Source organism: Polypterus senegalus, chromosome 2 (genome assembly GCF_016835505.1).
Source record: "Polypterus senegalus isolate Bchr_013 chromosome 2, ASM1683550v1, whole genome shotgun sequence".
NCBI lineage: Eukaryota > Metazoa > Chordata > Cladistia > Polypteriformes > Polypteridae > Polypterus > Polypterus senegalus.
In genome coordinates this window covers 268,402,352-268,427,426 of record NC_053155.1, presented here as the reverse complement: position 1 = coordinate 268,427,426, position 25,075 = coordinate 268,402,352, and the positions used below count along the sequence as shown (strand labels likewise).

Genomic DNA, 25,075 nt, shown 5'->3' with positions numbered 1-25,075 from the left:
AGGTATGTGCATATTTTGCATACAACTATATTTACTTATTCTGCAGTCTTTACTTTTCTTTAATTCTTTAATGTTTGTTGTTTTTCCTGAGTCACTGTAATGTCCCGATTTTCTCTTCAATATCAATAAAGTTTTATCCAATCTTATCTATATTCATTTGTCCATTTTATGGACTTAGTAACTTAGGGTTTAAAGTCTTATAATTAATTCAACATATTAAAACAATCAGCATCTTATTGAATTTTATAGATATATAAATAACACTACCACACTATTAGTATTTCAGCCAGTGAAGCAAGGATTAAACTCAAATGAAGAAAATGTACAATTTTAATAAAAGAAATTTAAAAAACAGCAGCAGACACACAAGCAGGGTTATCTACCAATAGAATAAAATTAAAATTGTAAAATAGCATGAGAAGACTACTTCAAGGCTAATAGGTATGGTGAGTGACAAAAAAATTAATACATATTAAAGAGGTCAAGGTCTTGAGCAAAGATGATATTTCTAATACACCATGGGCTATCTTGTCCAAAGGGAACACAACATTTTATTTTTATAGCACATTTTCATAAAAGAAATGAAGCTCAAAGTGCTTCACATAATATAATGTACACAGTAATGCAAGACTTCACAAACCTCAAAAGATCAAGAGATTCATATTTATAGGAGGAATCTATAAAAATCCTCTCCACTAAAACAAATTGGAAAACAATGGAAATGCTGAGGAATTTATCTACTGTGTAAAATAACAACACACCTCAATATTGGACACACATTTTCAGAAGTGCTTAAAGAGAAAATAAAAATGCTAACTGTTTTCGAAATACACAGAAGCAGTCATACAAATTCAAAGTTTTTTCCAGAAACTAAAAGAATATCAAATTTCAATGATGCTATTTCCTCATGAAAACTAACATCACCCAATCAAAAGTCTTAATGTTGCTCAATTTCATCTCCTTTAGTTGTGACACTGACTCACTAATTCTATTTTCTACTGCGAGCCAGTAGAACTTTTTTATATATGTTATTGTATATTTAAAAAGGCACAACCAGATTTAGGCATTTTAGACCAATGAACTTTGCAAATAATTGTTAGCAACTGAAAATAAAAACAATGATATTAAGAACAACTTGTTTGATACAGAAAATGTTAATAAAAGAAAAACTTTTTTCACATACCTGCCACCTACAAGTGCATTTTATATTTACTCACATTGTGCCAGATCCCTAATTACTGCTGCTCTGGCAACACAACAAAAACCCGAGTACAAACAACATTGCAAATTTTTAATTTTGTTTAAATTAATGCAGCACTGGTATGCAACATACTCGAGCAAAAGCTGTGATGCACCAAAGTATGAGCCTGCACGTAACATAACATACGCAAACCCTTTGGATCCAGCGTGCACTACTTGATAAAAATTTAAATCTTCAAGAAAGTGTTTAATGTGAACAAAAACATTTTTTACAAACTTACCTTTTTATAGAGACTAAATTTAGAGGCCAAAAGTTAAGAAATTTAATATTCAAGCTTGGTGTTTGTTTTTCTGCCAAATACGGATGGCAACACATTTGGATGAAAACAAATCTTAGTCCAGGGTAACCTTCAATAAATTGGACAGGATAAGCTAAAATGTTTTAATGGAGATACAGGTTCAAAATTCAATAATTCTTTGCATTTATATAGCGCTTTTCTCACTACTTAAAGCGCTCAGCAATTGCAGGTTAAGGGCCTTGCTCAAGGGCCCAACAGAGCAGAGTCTCTTGACATTTACGAGATTCGAATGGGCAACTTTCCGATTGCCAGTGCAGATCCCTAGCCTCAGTACATCATTACCAATTTAAAACAGTTTTCATGAAAATAAAACACACATCAAGTAAGGGCCCCAGGGAACACGAATCCTGGCTATTAAATTACAATACTCCAGTCAACATGTCATTAAATGAAATACTTTCTGAGCTCTCACAGCTCAGCTAGGTGCATATTTTCTGTATCACAAATGATAATGTTGTAGGGCTGAGCAAACATTTGAAAAACACAGTACTACTGTCACATTCCCTTAAATAGACAAGTGGAGTAAACATGGACAATTAAAATGTGCCCTTTTACTTTCATTAATTAGTTTATTATGCCATGCAGCCAGTCTACTTTTTTTTTGGTATAAACATGCATCAATGTTGCCAATGACATGTATGATTTATTTAGCTCTCAGTTACTGGCGTCGCCTATTATCTTTCAAATCTTATTAGCATTTTAGATCACTTTTTAGAACATAAAAAATACAATTAAATATGATGTGCAGCATATCATAAGCTAACACAAACACACAAACAATGCTCTGCAAAATCCCACGGGACAGGAATACTAGCCATTATACAGAGATAAATATGGTCCAAAGCTTTATAAATGTGAGAGCACAGAATAAACTTAAATTATAAAAATACAATTATGCTTCATGTTTCTCTAGGATGTAACTGAGAAGTTCATCAATCCATCCATCATCAAACCCACTTCAACCAGTTTAGGGTTAGGGGGCCAGAGTAGTTGAAATGATTTCTTATGTTATATTCAACTGCTTTATGACAAAGGAACACCTTCTTCGGGTTATTTGTTTTCAGCATCTTTATTTGAAGTTTCACTTTGGTGGCTTTTTGACAAAGGAACACCTTCTTCGTGTTTTTTGTTTTCAGCATCTTTATTTGAAGATTTTTCAAAAAGGCACTGCAAGAAATAAAGAAAGTAAAAAAATGGCTTTGTTCATATTTAATAACTTATTCATCCCATACAATGTCAAAGAAAAAAAAGTCAAAGATATAAATATCTTAAAAGAGCCAAACAAACTTTCTAATAAAATATAGCCCATTATTTGCACTAAATATTTCTGCTGAAAAAATACATTAAAGAATCTATATAGTAAAACATTAATGTATTTGTGTGTGTGTGTGTGTGTCTGGTCCTTCTGAGCAACGTGATTGGTCAGTTTGACTTTGGTCTGCTTGGTCAGATTCATTGTGGTTGCTCAATCCAATTCAATCAAGACAGGAAAAACACCAGGGGAGAAATGTTGATACACACAAGGATACAGAGGAAAGGCACAGGAGGAATTCTGAGAGTTGCCTTTAAAAACAGAAACTGTTCATAAGAATATGAATGATGCTGTCACAACGGGTAATGGGGACACATCTACCACTGATGGTAATAAACAAGTGGACAGGAGGGGAGCAAGGCACCTCAAACTTGAAATAACAGTCTGAGAAGTAGGATATATGGGAATGCAATCGAGAGAGGAAGCCAAGAGAGGTTGAGACACATGAGGATACTGAGGAATGCCAACAGTACGTGTAAAGTAAAGAGAAATCAAGTACTGAATATCTTACATGTATTCAACAGGTAAAGTAGCTAAGAGAAAATAAAACAGTGATGTTGGAAAAACATCCCTTGGTCAGCTGCCTCATCCATTGTCTACCATAATCTGAAATATTCTGAAATTGCTGATGAAGCTTCTTGTTGATTAGAGCCAGACCAATAACTGAAGAAATGTTCCAAAGACAACAGTGAACACCATGCAGAATGAAAAATATTCACTTTGCCCCATCCTCGGTTGTGAAAAATTTAAGATTTTTCTTCTTTTTTTTAATTCCTTAAGACTGACTTTTTGACTGGTTCACATATATTGTGGCACATTTTGTAAACACCTAGAATTTATTAGGAAAGCATTATATTTTTGCCAAAGAAAGTTGTTGATCTACAGGGTGGGCCATTTATATGGATACACCTTAATAAAATGGGAATGGTTGGTGATATTAACTTCCTGTTTGTGGCACATTAGTATATGTGAGGGGGAAAACTTTTCAAGATGGGTGGTGACCATGGTGGCCATTTTGGATCCAACTTTTGGTTTTTCAATAGGAAGAGGGTCATGTTACACATCAAAATTATTGAGAATTTCACAAGAAAAACAATGGTGTGCTTGGTTTTAACGTAACTTTATTCTTTCATGAGTTATTTACAAGTTTCTCTTTGTTTACAGCCATTGACATGTCGCAGAGGTTAACACGTGAGGAGCGGATAGAAATTGTGTTGATGTCTGGTGAACGCAGTAACCGGGTCATTGCAGCAGATTTCAATGCAAGACACCCTACGAGACCACCCATCTCCCATGCTACAGTTAGCAAACTGCTTGCTAAGTTTAGTGAAACTGGTTCAGTGTTGGATTTGCCAAAATGTGGACGCATGAAAACTGTCACTAATGAAGAAACATCAGTGGCTGTCCTAGCTTCATTCAGCAAGAGCCCACAGCGTAGCACTCGCCGCATGTCACTGGAGAGTGGCATTAGTCGAACATCCCTTTGGCGGATATTAGCTACTCACAAATGGCACCCTTACAAACTCCAGCTACTACAGCATCTCAACGAGGATGACCCAGATCGGTGCACTGAATTTGCAGAATGGGCAAAACAAAAATTGGAACAGGACCCTCAGTTTACGAGAAGATTTTGTTCAGTGATGAGGCAAACTTTTATGTGAATGGTGAAGTTAACAAACAAAACCACCGCTATTGGTCTGACACTAACCCACATTGGATAGATCCCTCCAAGACTGTTGGAACAAAAAATTGATGGTATGGTGTGGTATATGGGGTACAAAGATAGTGGGGCCATTCTTCATCAATGGAAACCTCAAGGCCACTGGATATGTGAAATTGCTACATGATGATGTGTTTCCCTCTTTATGCACTGAAGCTGGCACGTTCCCTGAGTTTTTCCAGGAAGATGGTGCACCACCACATTATGAGTGTCAGGTCCGAGCATTCCTAGATGAACAGTTTCCTGTAAAGTGGATTGGTTGTCGTGGGCCAGTTGAATGGCCCCCAAGGTCTCCCGATCTGACCCCCTTAGAGACTTTTATCTTTGGGGTCATCTGAAGGCAATTGTCTATGCTGTGAAGATACGTGATGTGCAGCACCTGAAACTACGGATACTGGAAGCCTGTGCTAGCATTTCTCCTGCGGTGTTGCTATCAGTGTGTGAAGAGTGAGAGAAGAGGGTTGCATTGACAATCCAACACAATGGGCAGCACACTGAACACATTGTATAAGTGGTCAGAAACTTGTAAATAACTCATGAAAGAATAAAGTTACGTTAAAACCAAGCACAGCATTGTTTTTCTTGTGAAATTCCCAATAATTTTGATGTGTCACATGACCCTCTTCCTATTGAAAAACCAAAAGTTGGATCCAAAATGGCCACCATGGTCACCACCCATCTTGAAAAGTTTTCCCCCTCACATATACTAATGTGCCACAAACAGGAAATTAATATCACCAACCATTCCCATTTTATTAAGGTGTATCCATATAAATGGCCCACCCTGTATTGTGGTCAGCTTAGAATGCCGACTATGGACCTTGAGGTTCAGGGCTTGTGAATATGTAAACTAGATTCTCAAACTAATGTGCTCAGAATGCAGAATAATAATGTTGCTACATAAATAATAAGAAAACAAATTCTATTGTCGATGTGCATAAACTGATTATTTAAAAAATAGTTGATAATTTAAGGTTTGTTGTTAAATCTATTTTTGGACAGTGCCTTCTATTTCACCTCTTACTTTACTTACTTCTGATGTTGCCATCACGTTATATATAATATGTAGTATATATATATATATATATATATATATATATATATACACACACACCTATCTAGAATATATATATATATATAATTGTGTGTGTGTATGTATGTATGTGTATATATGATGTAGATAGGTATGTATATAGATATGTAGATATGAAGATATGTATGTGTGTGTATATATATATATATATATATATATATATATATGTGTGTGTGTGTGTGTGTGTGTGTATGTATATATATGACAGCAGCAATCCAAGCTGTGAGAAAACAGTAAAAGGAGGCATGTCAGACGTTGTGGTACATTTTCTGATGCAGCTAGACGAAAATAACTTTGTGACGCTGCCACCAAATACACAAAACAATTACTTTGACAATCATGTTACATTATTTTAAAATGTTTCCTTTCTTTACTTCTTTAACACACTATCTCCATGCTGGTATTTTGCTAGGTATATATATATATCTATACTAATAAAAGGCAAAGCCCCTCACTCACTCCTCACTCACTCACTAATTCTCCAACTTCCCGTGGGTGGAAGGCTGAAATTTGGCAGGTTCATTCCTTACAGCTTCCTTACAAAAGTTGGGCAGGTTTTATATCGAAATTCTACGTAATGGTCATAACTGGAAGCAGTTTTTCCATTTACTGTAATGGAGATGAGCTTCAACGCCGGGGCGGAGTTTCGTGACATCATCACGCCTCCCACGTAATCACGCAGTACATAGAAAACCAGGAAGACCTCAAAAAGCGCTGAAGAAAACATGCATTATATAATTGAGAAGGCAGCTAAACAATAAGAAGCGAAGCGAAAGTGACATATACAACCATATTCATGAGTTCTGCTACTGAAACAAAGCACGCATGTAAACCTACACTTTAAATTAAGTTCATAGACAGACGCTGGCGCTTGTAATTTAGTGCCTGCCCATATAAGGTCAGTCTCGCCAGCGCAATCCAATAGCAAACTGCCACGGTAAATATTCACGGGTGAAGGACTGTGCTTATGGAGAGGAAGATGAGATGGTCAGGGTGGTGTTTGACACAAACTCAGCTTAAACTGCGAGAGAAAGTTTTAAGTGCCAGGACTAAGGTAACATTAAATACAGCCATGGACATAGCACGAGATGGCACCAGCACAGCTGGGAACCTTCGATGCATGTACACCGAGTGGCTCACGGAACTGACGAGTGCACAGATAAAAGCAACAGTTCCAAAGAGCTGAACAAAACCAATTACACAATTGAAAAGGCAGCAAAAATATGAAGCGCCATACATACAAGCATATTCATAAATCCAACTACTGCGAAACAAAGCACACGCTGGAAAAGTCAATGTCCCGCTAAAGGAAGACAGTGTAAAAACCCGTGCATGCAGTGTGTCAGGTCTCAGATAAAGAAGAAGACGAGCTGTTTATTGATGCAGTAAGAAACTAATCGATGAATGAAACCTGTCATCTTTACAACGATTGACAAACACGGAATGTAACTTGAACACAACACATCCTACAAATACTAACCTGATTGAAAGAAATAATGATAATCAAATCCTTGATGACAGCAACACTCAGTAACACTCACAAAACAAATACTGTATATTGACAGTCATGTTACGCTATTTTTAAAATGTTCCCTTTTCTTTTCTAGCTTTTTAACACACTACTTCCCTATACGCTGGTATATATATATGTATATATATATAACCCGATCTACATACTCAATAATGGATACTTTATTCGCCATCAATGATTGTTTTGGTAAAGCCATACTCAGTGTATTCATTAGATGAACGGTAAAAAGTAAGGCAAGGGGAGGATGACTTATTGAGGCATGCAGGCTGTAGGCCAACTCTATCTGAATTGCGCGATCACATTTGAAAAATATATCTTTTCAAGTTCTATTTAGTCCATATGTGTCAAACTCAAGGGCGGGCCACATCCGCCCGGCGTAATTATATCCGCCCGCAGATCATTTTATATACTGTATTATTGTTATTAAAGCCCGGTATATGAAGCGCTGGTAACACAATAAACTACAGATCCCATAATGCAGCGCTTCAGCTGCCTTGCCTAACAGTTACCGCTGTAATCAAGTCTACCTTAGATGCTGCAAGTTATTGCTAGCTCACCGATGCTGAAGAGAAAAGTTGATTCTGAAAATAGAGCCTTTAAAAACCGATGGGAGGCTGAGTATATGTTTACTGAACCCGTGTCTCATTTGTGGAGCTAATGTGGCTGTAATTACAGAATTTAATCTAAGACGGCACTATAAAACAAAACATCAGGGTAACCTGAAAGACCTGAATGCAATGCAGAAGATACAGAAAGCAGAAGAATTAAATAAGAATCTGACACTTCAGCGGACGCTTTACCCGCACAATCACAAAGTGATTTCAAGTGAAGCTGCTTTTATGGGAGAACAAACCACTTGCCCCACTTTCCCTGTTACCAAGTAATGTTAAACCAAGTCGCCACTACGGTGTTCCCAAATACGACTTTGCTGATAAACTGAGCGACTGAGTTTGCACGGCGCTTTGGTGACTTTGAAGAACAAAAAGTCCGCCTACATGCGGCTCGAACCTTGTGCATGTTTGGTAGCACATATCTGTGTGAGAAGCTCTTCTCAGTGATAAAGACTAACAAAACAGCACACAGGAGTCGCCTCACTGATGAGCACCTGCAATCCATCCTGAGAATCTCCACAACACAGAACCTCACACCAAACAGAAACGAACCTGTTGCCAAAAAAGATGCCAGGCCCAGCTCTAAAATGACATATGAGCAAAGACAACTGAATGATTTGATTTGTTATTGCTGAAAGGAACACATTTTATTTATATTTCTAGGTTTTGTTATGCAGCATGTTCATATTTGAATTTGTATAATTTTGACAGGATATATTTTTATGGAGAGCAAAATCTTTTGGGATATTTAAAATCTAAGTTTATTTTTATAAAATATAAAATTACATAAGAGTAAAGAAATTTGAATGTTTGTTCTTTTAATGTTTACTTTATTTCTAACTTGTATAATTTAGACAGGATATATTTTATGGAGAGCAAAATATTATAAGTTGTTTAAGGTTTGAGTTGATTTATTCAGGAATAATATTCCTGTCTGTTTTTACCATTCAATCACAAAATACATATTTTCACTGTGTCCTTTATTTTTCTCAGTGGCTCAAATACAACGCTATACATTATGTTGCTGCTGTTAAGTTGCAAAAATTAAAACATAAAAAGACATATATAAATGACACGATACATTTTAAAAGTCTCACATACCATCTTTTTGCCGCCTATTTTTTTTTTGCAACTTCACATCGGCTACATAATGTATAGCGCTTGTATTTGAGCCATTCATCAAACAGCAAGTAAGCATTATCGATCCCTGAAGGATCTCCATAGAGGCTAGCTTTCACATGTAGATAGTAAACAGAGACTCTGACGTCACGCTCTGACTTTTAGCACACCGCGCTCGACTTTTGCTGGTACTGCAACTCGCGCACACGCTGCCGCTAATTTCTGAGGACCTGCTCAGATGACGCGGAAATGAACGCTGGGAACGCTGTGGCAGCCACGCGATGGACGCGTACGTGTTCTGAGCGTGAAGTATAAATGAGCCCTTAAATGTAAAGGGTGGGAAGGAAAGAGTAGATATACCCACCTTTAAAAAAAACAAAAACTGAAATCTACAAAGAGAGAAATATATACCAAAAACCTGATTTATTGAATAAAATTATCTCTTCTGTAAAGTTTCAGTACACATATACTTTGTAATGGATACAGGAACTTGTGGACTAGACACCATAACAGAGGGAATATTTGTGTTGTCTGAAACACAGATCTGACTTAGAGATCCACTAAGTGCAACTGGTTATTTGAAAGATAAAACACTACTCACTTTGAATTAGAACTTAATATCTAATACCACCAGCAATATCAACAGTATTATTTGTCATACTTTTTATAGTTAATCAGCTCAAAAATATACATAATAATAAATAAGATATAACTATGGTAATAAAACAGAATTATATATAAAGAAAAAGAAAAAAAAAAAATATGCCAAGAGATAATTTAAAGCACTAAAAGAACAGGACTAACTTTTTAATGAATAAAATATAAAATGCTACTGAAAAAAGTAAACAGTAAACATCATAATGCAGTATGAAATATGTATTTATAGCATGCTGTTGTAAATGGATGATGTTTTGATTTTAAGTCACATACCTCTCGAATCCTGGACCAAACTGTAGAATGAGAAGAAAAAAAAAAAAAATCAATGAACATCTTATATTTAATAAAGACAATAAAGGCTTACTTGGGAAGCCCCTATATACAGTACTCCCTACATACTCATTCAGATTTAATACAAATGAAATGTTCTTAAAGAATTACAGTGCTGCATTCTACAGAATAAAAAAAAAAGCTATAATATTTCCAAGTCACATAGTACATTACCTAATTATATTTGTTAAAAAGTAGTAGTAAGAGGCATTTTAATACTTATGTCACAACTGTATTAGTTCAACAAAGCTTTAACATTTTATTGGATAGCAATTTTGAGTAGAGCTTGTACTGTATTTGTACATAACGCAGTGGTGTGAAAAACTATTTGCCCCTTTCTGATTTCTTATTCTTTTGCATGTTTGTCACACAAAATGTTTCTGATCATCAAACAGTCAAATATAACAAACACAAAATGCAGTTTGTAAATGGTGGTTTTATTATTTAGGGAGAAAAAATCCAAACCTACATGGCCCTGTGTGAAAAGTAATTGCCCCTGAACCTAATAACTGGTTGGGCCACCCTTAGCAGCAATAACTGCAATCAAGCTGCGATAACTTGCAATGAGTCTTTACAGCTCTGGAGGAATTTTGGCCCACTCATCTTTGCAGAATTGTTGTAATTCAGCTTTATTTGAGGGTTTTCTAGCATTAACCGCCTTTTTAAGGTCATGCCATAGCATCTCAATTGGATTCAGGTCAGGACTTTGACTAGGCCACTCCAAAGTCTTCATTTTGTTTTTCTTCAGCCATTCAGAGGTGGATTTGCTGGTGTGTTTTGGGTCATTGTCCTGTTGCAGCACCCAAGATCGCTTCAGCTTGAGTTGACGAACAGATGGCGGACATTCTCCTTCAGGATTTTTGGTAGACAGTAGAATTCATGGTTCCATCTATCACAGCAAGCCTTCCAGGTCCTGAAGCAGCAAAACAACCCCAGACCATCACACTACTACCACCATATTTTACTGTTGGTATGATGTTCTTTTTCTGAAATGCTGTGTTCTTTTACACCAGATGTAACGGACATTTGCCTTCCAAAAGTTCAACTTTTGTCTCATCAGTCCACAAGGTATTTTCCCAAAAGTCTTGGCAATCATTGAGATGTTTCTTAGCAAAATTGAGACGAGCCCTAATGTTCTTTTGCTTAACAGTGGTTTGCGTCTTGGAAATCTGCCATGCAGGCCATTTTGCCCAGTCTCTTTCTTATGGTGGAGTCGTGAACACTGACCTTAATTGAGGCAAGTGAGGCCTGCAGTTCTTTAGGCGTTGTCCTGGGGTCTTTGTGACCTCTCGGATGAGTCATCTCTGTGCTCTTGGGGTAATTTTGGTCGGCCGGCCACTCCTGGGAAGGTTCACCACTGTTCCATGTTTTTGCCATTTGTGGATAATGGCTCTCACTGTGGTTCGCTGAAGTCCCAAAGCTTTAGAAATGGCTTTATAACCTTTACCAGACTGATAGATCTCAATTACTTCTGTTCTCATTTGTTCCTGAATTTCTTTGGATCTTGGCATGATGTCTAGCTTTCAAGGTGCTTTTGGTCTACTTCTCTGTGTCAGGCAGCTCCTATTTAAGTGATTTCTTGATTGAAACAGGTGTGGCAGTAATCAGGTCTGGGGTGGCTACGGAAATTGAACTCAGGTGTGATACACCACAGTTAGGTTATTTTTTAACAAGGGGACAATTACTTTTCACACAGGGCCATGTAGGTTTGGATTTTTTTCTCCGTAAATAATAAAACCATCATTTAAAACTGCATTTTGTGTTTACTTGTGTTATATTTGACTAATGGTTAAATGTGTTTGATGATCAGAAACATTTTGTGTGATAAACATGCAAAAGAATAAGAAATCAGGAAGGGGGCAAATAGTTTTTCACACCATGTAGATGAGGAAGAGCCTTACTACACCAATTACAAACATAAACGTGATGTTTGAGATCTAATAGAAGTACCATTTTGAACGTCCACACAGCCTCACCTTGAAAGAAAAAAAAAATTAAATAACACCATTCAACTTATTCCATTCTGTTTATTAATTATATTGATTATGGGCCAACATTGATGGTAGAGAAAAACCTACAGAACAAAAAAAGACAAAAGACTTTTCCTAAATATTTTATAACACTGATCTCTTGATAATGAACAGTTTACTTACATATTTTGTAAAACACACCACCAGCAGTAGCAGCAGCAGCAGCAGTAACAACAAGTCCAATGGCAACAAAGAGGCCAGTGTTGTCAGAGGAATCGGAACTATAGCAGATGGGAGAAGAAAAGAAAAAAAAAAAAAACATTATATAACAACAGCAGGGCCCATACTGTAACACTTAATGATCAAGGTAAAACAGGTAAATAGATTTTTATCCAACAAAACAAACCTGTAAGGTCAAAGTTTCTTCAGTGCAATGTTTGTTGTAAAAGCATGTGTGGTATTTTCAAGCAGATAAAATTGAAACATCTTGTAAAAGTACAGATGTTTCATTAACCTCTTCGGCGTTAACCCAAGCTTGGAATTCTAAGCAATTGTGGTTAACCAAAATAAGTCAGACTTAGGGGTGACATGTAATGATCTGTTTTACACTTTTAAGCCTGAATAATGCTCAAGAGAGTATTCTGCTACTATCTACTGGATAAAATAACTTCATGCTGCAGATTACATTTTGCCTGAAGAAGGGGCCTGAGTTGCCTCGAAAGCTTGCATATTGTAATCTTTTTAGTTAGCTAATAAAAGGTGTCATTTTTCTTGGCTTTTCTCTACATTCAAAATGGCTAACAGGGAACAACACCCTAGTACTTCACGCTGCAAAAAAGCAATGAATTTTTAAATGTGTTTTGCCACTCTACAGTAATTAACCAATATTCATAATGAGGGGTGAAGACTACAGCTAAAAACACAACAGCAAATTAAAAGTCGTAAATGCAGCTTTAGAATGACCTGCATCACTCAGTGAACTGGGCAATAGTGAGGACGATGTGAATTGATCATCAGACGTTGATACAGAAAGTGACACCGATGAATGATATCGGCACTATCCAATCAGACTGCCATGATATGACCAATGAATTTGATCGTGTGAAGCTTCAACATGGTGCTACAGCAGCTGCGCGACACAAAGGCAAAGTAATTGTGATAGTGTGCAGGGACAAGCAAGATGTCATCGCCTTAGCACCATTTACTGTCACACATACTGCCATACTGTCGATGTTTGTGTCAGGGGAAATGTGGAAGTCACTAAGCCTTGCTCTGTGGTAGCCTACAGAAACACAATGGGCAACACTGATTGTGCAGATCAGGCACTGAACTTTGACCCTCACATGCACAAGCAACAGTAAAAAAATGTAAAAATGTTCAAAGAAACATGGTTCTACTGTCCCAACTGCAACATTGAGCTGTGCATTGGTGACTGTCTTAAAATATCACACAATGGATGCGTAATAAATTTGCATCAGTATAGCAGTGGACACTAGACATGTCTTTTCTACTGTATTTATGTTGACATTTTGGTATTTACAGGTTTTTGTTACATGTAGTAAAAAATTTTCTTGTTGAAAAAAAATCATTGTTTTTGGACAATTTTTCTTGGGGTAAACAAAATCTCAATGAGGCCAAAGAACAGTTAAATAAACATCATTTCCATGTAACACATTAAAGCAATATATGTCACAATGTTTTTTATAAATGGTAATACTCAACCTACATAGAAACACTGAAAAATTTAAATCTCCCTTTGGGATAACAGGACCCCTGTAATTATAAAATTAAAATATTTCTTATACAGTATGGAAGAAATGTACAGTATTTAAAAAAACTATATATTGATAATTAAGTTGATAACATGCATACTTTTAGTTCTATATTCATTTTACCCTCTTCTGTAGCTGGCATGATTTAAACTAAAACAACAATTTGTATAGCTTTCATGTTTGCTTTCTTTTCCCATCTAACTTTACCATAATAAAGAACAAAAAATAACATGGGTTGTATGCTGCACAAGGCAAGTATCCCAAAACCCTCTTACAGCAAAGCTTTCCTTTACTTTCCCTTAAAGAAACAGTAACTGATCCAACTGCCAATGTCTCACTGTGTTCATAAACCTTGATTGTGGAGTGCAATTCAATCAGGATGTGCACTGCTTTTGCAGCCTGCACACTTATACATGATATATAGAGTTTGCTCTTTCTAATTGCACTGCCACTTGACATTAGTACATGGTGTCATTGTTAAAAATTATACACAGTGGTTTTGATAATAACAACTTCAACCCAATTTAAACACATTTTCAAAATCCAACTGCCCTTCTAAAGTATTCAGATATGCTCAACTCTTAAAGAAAGTTTTTATATTCAATTATCATTTAGCTGTCAATGCACTTAATTGAGGCAGATTTAAATTTTAGATCTAGTAAAAAAATGCTGGATTAAATGACTTGAGTTTATATTCATTAATGACAAATGGAAGTTGTAGTTTAACTACTGTTACATAAACATGCCAGTCAAATACAGGTGCAGTTTAATATTTCTACTGAAGGAGGCAGATGAACTAAACAAACAAAAAAAAAAAATTATAGCACATTTTAGTGCCACAACTGTATGGCTACATATTTACACTATATTTCAAGTCAAATGTACAATATATAAATTAAATCTCATATTAACAAATTTAAAACTTTTAACTTATGAAAAACAAAACAAGTACAACCAACTACTGTATATTTAAATGACAAAACTTTGCTTTTTAGCTTGTTTACTTGTAGCTGTGGCAACAAACAGTTTCTTATTTTTTTTAAACAACTTAGAAAATGTATTTAATTTGAGTGCATTTTGGGACCGGTAACTTTGAAAATTGGGAGTGTTTTTAATTGTTTATGTCATTACACCTTGACTGCCATGTTATAAGTGGGACAGTGAAGATGTTCTTTGAACAGCAGATGGCAGCAAAGCTCAGATAATAACTACCATAGGAGCAGTGAAAGAGTGAAGTTAACCAAAGTTAGGATAATAGCAGGTTGGATAATGGATGGATAGAAACGGAAGGTGTGATTTTGAGGAAAGCTGAAAAGGTGGAAAACACCGTGGCAAAGTAATAAAATACACAAAATAAGAAGACAGTAAGACAACATTGTTAATAAAAGGACATATGAATTATAAATAAAAGACTGCACTTTGACCTAATCTACTATAGCAAATAAGATTATCTTGAATTCCCCCCAAATTGTCTCACTAGAAATCTCTGTATAGTAAAGAAATAAGCTGTCATCCCTTAATTGGCAAGGTTTGAGTAGAAATTGGCTTGTGATAATCTTGGTTTAAAGTTAATGTACTAATATTATGTGAGGCAGCTTGCAAAGGGGCAATAAATCCAAGGTGACGTTTTGCTAGTGTGATTTTAGCAGTAAAATTGTCCTGCAAAATTTTATTAAGTGGACTGAAATGGAAGAAGAATATCTTAAAGAAAAATGTTTATTCTAATCCCTCAGTTGTTCTGCATTTGGGGCACTAAGATGAACAGAAACGTTTGATCAAACTCTGTTGGCCTCCAGCATTTTACAATGGTAATTTGGGCTGTCAGAATATCATTATTGAGTTATAATTCAAAAGAAAAAGCCTTTCAAAGGCAAAAGCTGACATTTGATTGTAAAAGAACAGTAGTTTATTTTACACTTCATTAACTTCAGCGCCAAGTTTTTACAGATGACAAATGTAATATTGACATTATTTTGTAGATCTGTTTTTGCAAAGCTGGCTGGGATTGGCTCCAGCAGACCCCCGTGATCCCGTAGTGAACGAAAAGGTAAAAATATTAATATAAAAAAAGAACAATGTACAAACATACTGTATTTGTCACACCCAAACATTTAACAACCTTAACTATGAATATTCAAACCTTAATATTTTGGATAAGTCCCTAATGCAAGATCAGGTGTACTGAACGATTCTTTTTTGAGTTGTAACAAACACACAGACATCACTCTGAAAATTGGTCAAAATTTGTTTTCAGGAATGCCTAAAATGTGTAAATCTGATAAAACCTCAAAGTCAAAATATTCACCTTATTAAAATACATGCCATATGTGCCAGTTATTTTTGTAAGGAATGCAAAGTACAGTGATAGTATCAATTGGTTTTGAAGCAGCAAAGCAATTTTTACAAAGCTGTATACTAGTAGCAGCACAACAGATGGCTTAAGAATGAAGTTTGAGACCGACATTTCACTCACATGCTCTTATATTATCCATCCATCCTTTCTGGAGATAGATAGATATAGATCTATATACGTATCTGTCTATATACATATATACAAACACACACACACTAGGGGGCTTTGCCCCCTGCTCGCATCGGTCGCCAATCCCTGGCCTGTGCTATGCACCAGCCAATTCACGTCTCTGCCACTCGCATCGTGAAGAGGGGAGCTGAAAGCACCCCAAGAAGATACAGTCGCTCCTCCGAAACCCCCTCTTAAGTGGTGATACGATGGGAAACACATTTAGTTTTTTTTTTAGCTCCTCTTTGCTCAATCAGCTGCTGGATTGCTAATGCTGCTGCTGCCGCACTGCTGTCATATCACCTATGTCCATATATTCAATCTCTTTACGATTTTACCTTTTCATCAATATTGCATTGAATTTGGATTCCGTGTTTAAAATTACATTGTGACAACACAACGTACAACTGTCCATGAGTGAATAGCGTTTCTTTCTCTCTGCATGAAAAGTGTCTGACAATAGCATTCACACAAATGAAAAATGATTTATCTCGCTGGATTTCACATTCACCAAACAACAAATCTTTTAATTCTCGCAGATACGCCTCTTCATTGGGAAGAAACACTACTACCTCCCCACAGATGGCAACACAAATTAGACGATCTATAATCCTACAAGTATATATCTCCAGAAAGGATGGCTGGGAGAAAATTCAGCAGAGCCACTGTAAATAAAACATTTATGAAGAAAAACTAACGTCATAATAAGGCCACAAATATAGTTAGGTCGCAGTCTGATGTATCTGAAAACCTAAGGAAACGGTGAAAACTTTAGCACTGTGTTAGGAAATACTTTTTGTGCGAGTCTGTGAATGTTTCCATTGCTATGTCCCAAACATTATGGTGTCTTGAAATGGGGGGAGCCTGTATAAAATGTGGTCATTTCTACCTGGTTTGATCAAAATCTATGCAATACCCGTAAATTAAAGTCTGCAATGTGCACTATAATCATGTCTGAAATGTCTGATTTGAAATTTTAAACTGTGGAGCAGAGAGCTAAATCAAGGAAAAAATATGTCTTTATCTCAAACATTGAGGAAGGCACTGTATATGTGGATTGGTTTAAACTGATGTTCTTTTAAAATGTAGGTTATGCAAGCAATCATTGCTTTATAAATGAAATATTCTCCCATATTCATTCTGTCTTGTGACAGTGAACAGACCTATTCACATGCAAGCTTTATTAGATCTAATGTAATAATGGATATCTTACAAAAACTCAAATGTTGATCTCGACTGTTATGTAAAGCAAAATTAGCACATGCTTTGGTAACCAAGGAAGGGAAAATGAGAAGCACAGACAAAAAGAAAGGGGAGGTTTAGGGTAACAGTAAGCATCCATGTACGTTGAAATGCTGAATAACTTCAAAAGTGGAAAAATAATGGAATGGGAGGGGTTTGTTTCTTATAAATGATGTTTCTTCATTAATATCTTTTTACAAAATTATTCACCAACATCAATTTCTGTAGAATGAGGATTTTAAAAATCAGCCATGTGGCAAGTGTGAAAGCTTTCTTTAGACAACTGTACAGCAAGGTTTGATTTGACAATCTCTGCTGTTATGTAGTCAATGGAGATCTAAATTTTTCTTTGGTTGACTTCATATAATGTTTCTTCAGGTTCCAAAAGATGTTTTGAAAGGCAATAATAAAGCCTAGTTATGTCTTCTTGTTTTTCTTTGGTGTATCAAATGAATTAGAAAAGAACAGCACTTTAAAAATGTATTTTTTATGGTCAGTCTTTGCTTTTTTAAATATATATAGTCCTTTTAGTCATACGTGCAATATATTTTGTTCTTTTTTTTACTTTGCACAACCAACTCGATCCATTTTTTTACAGCTTAAAAATTAATTTATTTAGGAAGGCGTTTAATTTACCCTGACATTATGACTCCTCTTTCAGTTTACCTCTCTGTCCAGGTACTTATGATGATTTGCATTTGGATCACAAATTATGTTATGTGTTCAGGATTTTGCAGCAGTTGCATTTTTGTAGTTTATTGTCTGTAATTCTAATTAAAACATTGTGTTTCCTTATTTATCATTATTGAGTGTTTTATGCTGATTTTATTTTGAGTCGGGTGTTGTATATTTGATCTTTTATCTGCTTTTTTTTTGTTCAAAATAAAACTCTGGGAAGCGCTTTCAGCATGGGAAATGCTCTATATAAATAAAATGTATTATTATTTTTGCTACTACTACTTTAAATTGATTAAAATGGTCCTTATGCAAAGAAATATCACAGCAGAAATATCCACTGTCTATTAAACTTGGGCCAACAGAAAGACCTAAACTGGATTCAGTCAAAAAACTATATGCACTTAAGCTTATACAATGATATATACTGTAACTGGGACAAATTTAATTATATCATTTGATATACTGTATATTTGATCTATGAAGGAGTCACTGTTGGGGCATACTGGGAGTATGTTTCATTGAAAGTTGAGGGTTAGACCTAATAAAATAACTCACATTAACAATACTAATTAAATGAAAGTAAAACTCAAATATACCTTCAGCTTTTACTGGTATAGTAGCAACAAAATACTGGTAGAGACAGTGGTGAGGGTGTGTATAACATATCTGCCATTAGTAATAAATATTAAATTAAAACGAAACACAGAAATACCTTCAAATTTCACTTTTATAGTTGCGCTTCCTTCAGCTTTTCCTTCAGTTACAATGCAGGTATAATCACCATTTGATTTCTTCTCATTCAATCTAAGTAAGCAATGTGATGGATTAGCCTTGTCACAGCGATATCTCTCTGACTGACTATTACTTTTGGATCCATCAAAGAAAAACAGATCCTTTCCATTTTCTTTCCAAGTAAGTGTCATTGTTTCCACCTTGTTCCACCTCAGGTTAGATATACTGCAAGTCAGGTCATATGGGAGTTTTGTGACAGTGACATTTTTTTCTGCAGTAACAATCAATTTTGGAGGTGCTGCAAAAACAACAGAACAATAAATTATTATAAAGTTTTGTTTGTCACAGCTTTATTTGACATATCTGTCACTTACCCAAAAATTATTTTAGCCAAATAAATCAAACAGGTTTAAAAGTTCCATGAAAAATCTATGAAAGGCAATTTCTACAGCTTTTCAGTGCGGAACTGGGAGTTTTCCCCAAACATTTCTGATGATTCATACATGATTTTGTGACAGATTATTTACCATTTTATTTATCCACCAACCCATTCATAGTTGAAATAGTTTTCAGTTTAGTGCCACAAATCCAATAAAGAAGTGCGAACTTCAGATTCATTCCCTGAGTGTAACTGACATAGCTACACAATCCATTCATTCTTTACCTGGCTTATCTCGTGCACTGGACACAAGTCAGAAAACAACTTCAGAATAGTACACAAGCATGAGCAATAACAAAGCCCGATAACGTACATAGGACAATTTGAAACAATACAATAAAAGCTGTTTTACAGAAATTCTTAATGAGTTAATGAATTTGATTTGATAAAAGGTAGATTTAAAGTTGGAATAAATGTAAGAAAGTAAGGAGAGATTAGGAAAAATATCAGAAGTTTGTAACACATGAAATTTTAATTTGTCCATTAAATAATTATATTTAGTAAGTGTTATTAACCAGCTAATGTCACCTTCAAGTGCTGATGCAAACACAAATCTCACAACAAGAAAAAAGGAAAAATTCGGACGCATTTGGACTGAAAACAAAAAAGGCAATAGTTTTATTTTCAACTCTATTTAACTCTGCAGCACAGTGAAATAGTAGACAGCGCTGCTAACACTGCAACTTTGAATTTGATGCTAGGTCACTGTGTGTGTGGAGTGTGGCAGTGAATATGTTAATATTACTCAGAATAGTCCTGAAGTGCACAGCGTCTGACATCACTGGAACATCCACATAAAGGACTGGATCATCCAAGATTACAGATATCTCTTTGTATTAGTGTGTGAATCTTTTAATCTCAAAATCTCCAATCATAAGAACTTAACTTTTTGTCATAGCAACTTTAATTTTTTTTTGTTTGAGTATTGGACTTGGACTTGATAGCAGCTCGGTTGGACTTTCTGGTATACAAACTTGGCAGTTTTTTAATCAATTTGATTTCCTGGTCCTTTTGATTTAAAAAGAACTTACTGCCTTGTCCCATGTCAGTACAATTGGCAAGTGTGACCGGATAAAACTAAAGAACAGAACCACAGAACATATTAATCTTGAAATAATCAGAGGGAGTATTCTTACTGGTGGAGGCTAAACACCTCCCCCACTTCTTGAGTCCCACCATATTTCCTTATTCCTGAGTTCTGCATACAGATGTTTATTGTCTGTCAAACAGTAAGAATGATTACATTAGTAAATATATCAATGAAGTTGTAATCACCAGAAAAATAATGATTCTGCCTAATTACTGCCATTTAAATGAACACGGAAGCCCACTTCCAAACCAAAGTCTGTGATGTAGCCTTTAAATCTGAAAACAAGGAAACACTCAGTGCATTTGCATGTGCTTTACAGAAACCCGATTTCTGTAATATCACGTAAACCCTTATTCCAGTTAAACAAATTGGGTTATTAACCTCTCAGAAACCTGGTTAACAGAGGTACATTTCTCTACGAATACCCCATTTATGTGGCCATGTAAACCCTTAACATGGTTACTGCCAAGGATTTTGTAACATGTCCATGTATTTGCTTTGCACACACTTTCAGCAGCCATGGGTAAAAGCATCAACAAAATGCATTTCCAGGGGCAAATATTGAGGAAATCACATTATTTCTCTTTCTGGCTGAAATAATCTGTCTCAGTATTTCAGTAAGAACTGAATTTATGTTGATGAGCTGAACATACAGTGTTAAACTCAGCAACACAATCCCTAAAACAGTAGGGTAGAAAGTTAAAACTAAAGTGTGATGTGTTGTCCAATTACTTTTTAACTTTTTTAGGGAGGATGTTGACTTTTGTCGACAACAGGGTTGAGGGCAGATGATGATTAAAGTCTGCACCCATGGGAAGGAGGTGATAATCAGCTGTAAACATTGACAAAACTCACCACTGTTTTATAGGTAGACCCTCCTTGCTAGGAGGAATGTCGAATCCCTGCAATGTGTGAGAGTAGCGTAAACATTGCCTAGAATGGAATCTGGCGAGATAGCAAAGTGAATGTGCAAAGCAAAATACTCTGGTGAGTTTTATGTATATTTTATTATTTTGAATTGGACTCTGACTTGTTTTGGTGCAGGTGATCTGGAGATCGAGAACTAAAACGAAAGTGCGGTAACCGGTATCGGCTGTGTTCTGTTCTTCTGACGCCACCCTCATGCAGCTGCTGACACTGTTGCGGCAGCCACAGATGGCTAACATGGTGAAATAAGGCACTGCACGCAGCAACAGACATTCTGTATTGATACATGTGAAAAACTATTGCTTTATGTGCTTTTCAGAAAATTTTGTTTTTTGGAAAAATATTCAGCCCTGGGAGAAAAGGAAAAAAAAAAATCAGCCCTAAAAGAGTTAAAGTAACGAGCAGCCTAATGCAATACCTGTGTTACTGAAGTAACAATAAATTTGCTTTTATTCTTCCAGCAGCACTGGGTGTAAGGCAACATGTGACGTCTAAGCATTTTGACAAAGGAGAACTCCAGAAGAGCACATGCCCAAAAAGTGTGGATTTTTAAGAAGCCATGTTTCTGCCTTAACCCGGTTATGCGAAAACATGTAATCATACTCACTGAGAGCAATCACAATTAACTTAATGCTTAGCATCAGAGCTGCAAATAACTACTGGGAAAAAGTAGGTACTATAGTTCTTCTGGAAAAACTCAGGACATGTAGAAAGGTATAGAAGGAAACTGACCTGTATAGAAACCACTAATATCAACTTGTTGGACAAACGTAAAACCCATTTAAGCTCATTTTAAACCAAATCACACACAAAAATCAATCAATCAGAACCGTAATTCTGCCAAGTGACCAGTAACTCATCCTGTTCATTGATGAAGTGAGCAGACCCTTGATTAGTATAAAACAAGGATGGCAAGATGGAGTGCGAATCCCACGAAATTCACACAAAACATCTCCTAAGCAAATGTTAAGTATCTAGAGCAGATCCTGCAAGAACAAGCCAGAGAAATACTGCGACACAACACACTCTGTAAAGCATGGCTGTCTGTACTCAGTGGTTATACTGCAGATCTAGGTAAGATGGTTATGAAGCAGACACGCTGAATAAAAAAAAAAATGTTTAAAAAATTCTACCATCTGAAAGTCAAACACACAAAGAATAGCAAACAGGCAAGAGGTTCAAAACAGAACTATAGATTAACACTATGGACAAATCCCAAAAAAAAAAAAAGTAGTCAAAAAGCCAAAAGTCACAAATACTAAACTGTTGCAGTATACATAAGGAGAGCTAAACAAGAGCTGTTGCAGAGATGTAAGTCACCATGTTCCCAACTACTTTATTGTGGGAATATCATATGTTAAGCGCCACTCATAAACGGAGATTGATAAGTGGGACCAGAGCCAGTCACAGTAAAGGACTATTATAATGCCAAAAGAAATCCATAATCCTGCACCTAAGTAACTATTACTCTATGGGTATTAATCTAGAGATGGTTAGGGCTCTTAGGGACCTATGATTTCCACGATGCGGAAAACACGGACAGAATCACGGAACTAATGCATAAAAACAGATTTCATATTTAAAAATGGAAATGTGCGGAATTTACAGACTAAAAGGGTGACTGTTACAAAACTTCCCAATAAATTAAATGATTGAATAATCTGTAGTTCAATCTCATTCAGATACTATTTTTTAGTTTGTTGTTATTCAAGCAAACACAATTCTTGTAGAAATTCAGTTGTGCCTCTATCTGTTTGGGCCCATGTTTCCTGCATGTTTTCTCATTAAAGGCATGCGAATTAGCCAGCTGCACGAGACAAAAATAATGAAGCGAGCAGTATTAGATACCCTATGTCCAAAAACTAAGAAACACGAGCTTAACTGCAAAATTGAGGGCACAACAATATTCCGACGACTTTTACAAATCTGGACAAATTTTCTGCAAGTTTTGCCAGCATACCATAGTACCTGTTTAAAAATTAACAGCGATGTTTCTGGATTTAATAAAATGTTTTGCCTCACGGTGACGAGGCACACAAGGTCCACATTTGACTCTTCCGTTTTAAACTCAGCACCTACAAACCTTTGAAGAAGAGCAGGCTTCTCCTCAGATGCAACGAGCCCTTAAAAATGGGTCTCCCTTTCTTTAGTTCTGTTTAATTCCCAGATTTAGCGTCTTGCTTGATTTTGCTTTGTAATTAATTATTTTACGATATGCAGTAGATGAAGCTACATATGTAATAATGCACTTTTTCAATCTGTAAGCATTTAAGGTATAATAATCATTAGAAATAATTTACATAATTACAATTACAGGTACTGAAAACCAGTACTTTTTGGCAGACATTATCTTTATGGAGTGCTGCAACTTTTCCACCTTTTCACAGGCAGCACTTCAGTCCCTTCACAACAATCGGCTGAATGTTAAAAGACATTTTAGCAGTGGTTACAGACAATGCATCATACTGTTTGAAAGTATACCAGGAAGTTTTAAAAGGGGTTATGCCTAACAGTGTACATTCAATCTGCTTGTGTCATGTCATCAGTTTGGTGGGAGAGACCTGGCAGCTAGTGAGGCTGCATCACTAGTGATGTAGATAAACTCTGCCTTCTTCAAGAAGCCTGCCAGGAACCCCTGAGGTAGGAAACACCAGGTGGAATAGCTGGTTCAAATCAGTAGGGTGCCTCGCTGAACATACTCACCTCTACAAAAAGTTCTTTCTGGCTGAGAACACATCAGCTCAGGCTGTAACAAATATCCTAGACCCAAAAAGTGAAGTTAACCTTCATCTCAGAAGGGTGCATCAAACTATTAACAGCTTTTATGATTCTGGAGGGCACTTACTATCCTACTGCAGTCTCAGCACACAGTATCATGGAATATCTGGGCTCCTACCTGATAAATGGATATGCAAAATAAGGTTTAGTTGAGCTAGTGTGCCGTTTCATTAAAAGGAACATAAAGTGCAATTTCATTATTGTTTGTTTTGTTGTAGCTGTTGCTACTTACAGTATTAAAAGAAAAAAACAAAAAAATCAGAATCAAGGAAAAATAAAACGGTGAAAAAAAAAAAAAAAAAAAAAACGTAATTTGTGAAAAAATAAAACTGATTCCATAGGGCCCTAGGCTCTTTTAAAGTCCAGCATATCAGATGCAATAGATTAATACTGTGCAAACAATTTTCACAGCGTTCCACACACACTTAGCCCACCATAACAAGCCAAACATTTACAATACAGTGTTCACCGAGTTCAGCTATGCACTCAAGACAATTATGCCCCAAGGACTAGTATTGAATACCACCATTCATAACTGCATCTAGAACTATTATAAAGCATCAAACGACCCCAGGGTTGTGTGCTTATTCTAGTGCATTTGCTATTTAACAAAACTATCAGGCTTTTTTGTTGAGAAGAAGTTCAACTTCTCAGTGAATGGGTCAATAATAATGTCCCTTATTATCAATAAAACAAAGCTTCTGACTGGAGAATTATAGGGGGTCAAATGACTACTGACTTGGGGCTGTTGTGGAAAGTCAATAGGTTGACATTCTTAGGGGACCACATCACTGAGGATCTCCCATGAACCCTTGACACCACACATCTTGTTATTGGTTGACTACAAACATTACTTTCAGAAAGGACAGTCAGTCTCTCTTCCCAGATCCATATCTAAACTCAATTAATATACAATGGGGAGGCAACTGCAGCACAGTCTGGTATTTCAACTAATCTTTGGCAGACCACAAGGTCTATTGCCACAGACCTCACC

The 25,075-nt window shown here is 36.0% G+C and overlaps 1 protein-coding gene and 1 long non-coding RNA gene across 2 annotated transcripts in view; both read right to left on the bottom strand.

The window, feature by feature from the left end:
• Positions 1-524: 524 nt before the first annotated feature.
• Positions 525-9,948, bottom strand: LOC120523858. The gene is made up of 2 exons (XR_005632709.1): positions 9,876-9,948; positions 525-2,726 (listed from the first exon to the last, which is right to left on the bottom strand). It is a non-coding gene; the product is annotated as an uncharacterized LOC120523858 (long non-coding RNA).
• Positions 9,949-11,976: 2,028 nt separating this feature from the next.
• LOC120523856 (leukocyte surface antigen CD47-like) overlaps positions 11,977-25,075 on the bottom strand; it is a 42,204-nt gene continuing 29,105 nt past the window's right edge. Inside the window, exons 3-4 of the mRNA XM_039745518.1 lie at positions 18,828-19,145; positions 11,977-12,183 (exon numbers count right to left, since the gene is read on the bottom strand). Coding sequence (XP_039601452.1) covers positions 12,047-12,183; positions 18,828-19,145 — 455 coding nt within the window. The 3' untranslated portion in view covers positions 11,977-12,046. The remainder of the gene's footprint in view (positions 12,184-18,827; positions 19,146-25,075) is intronic.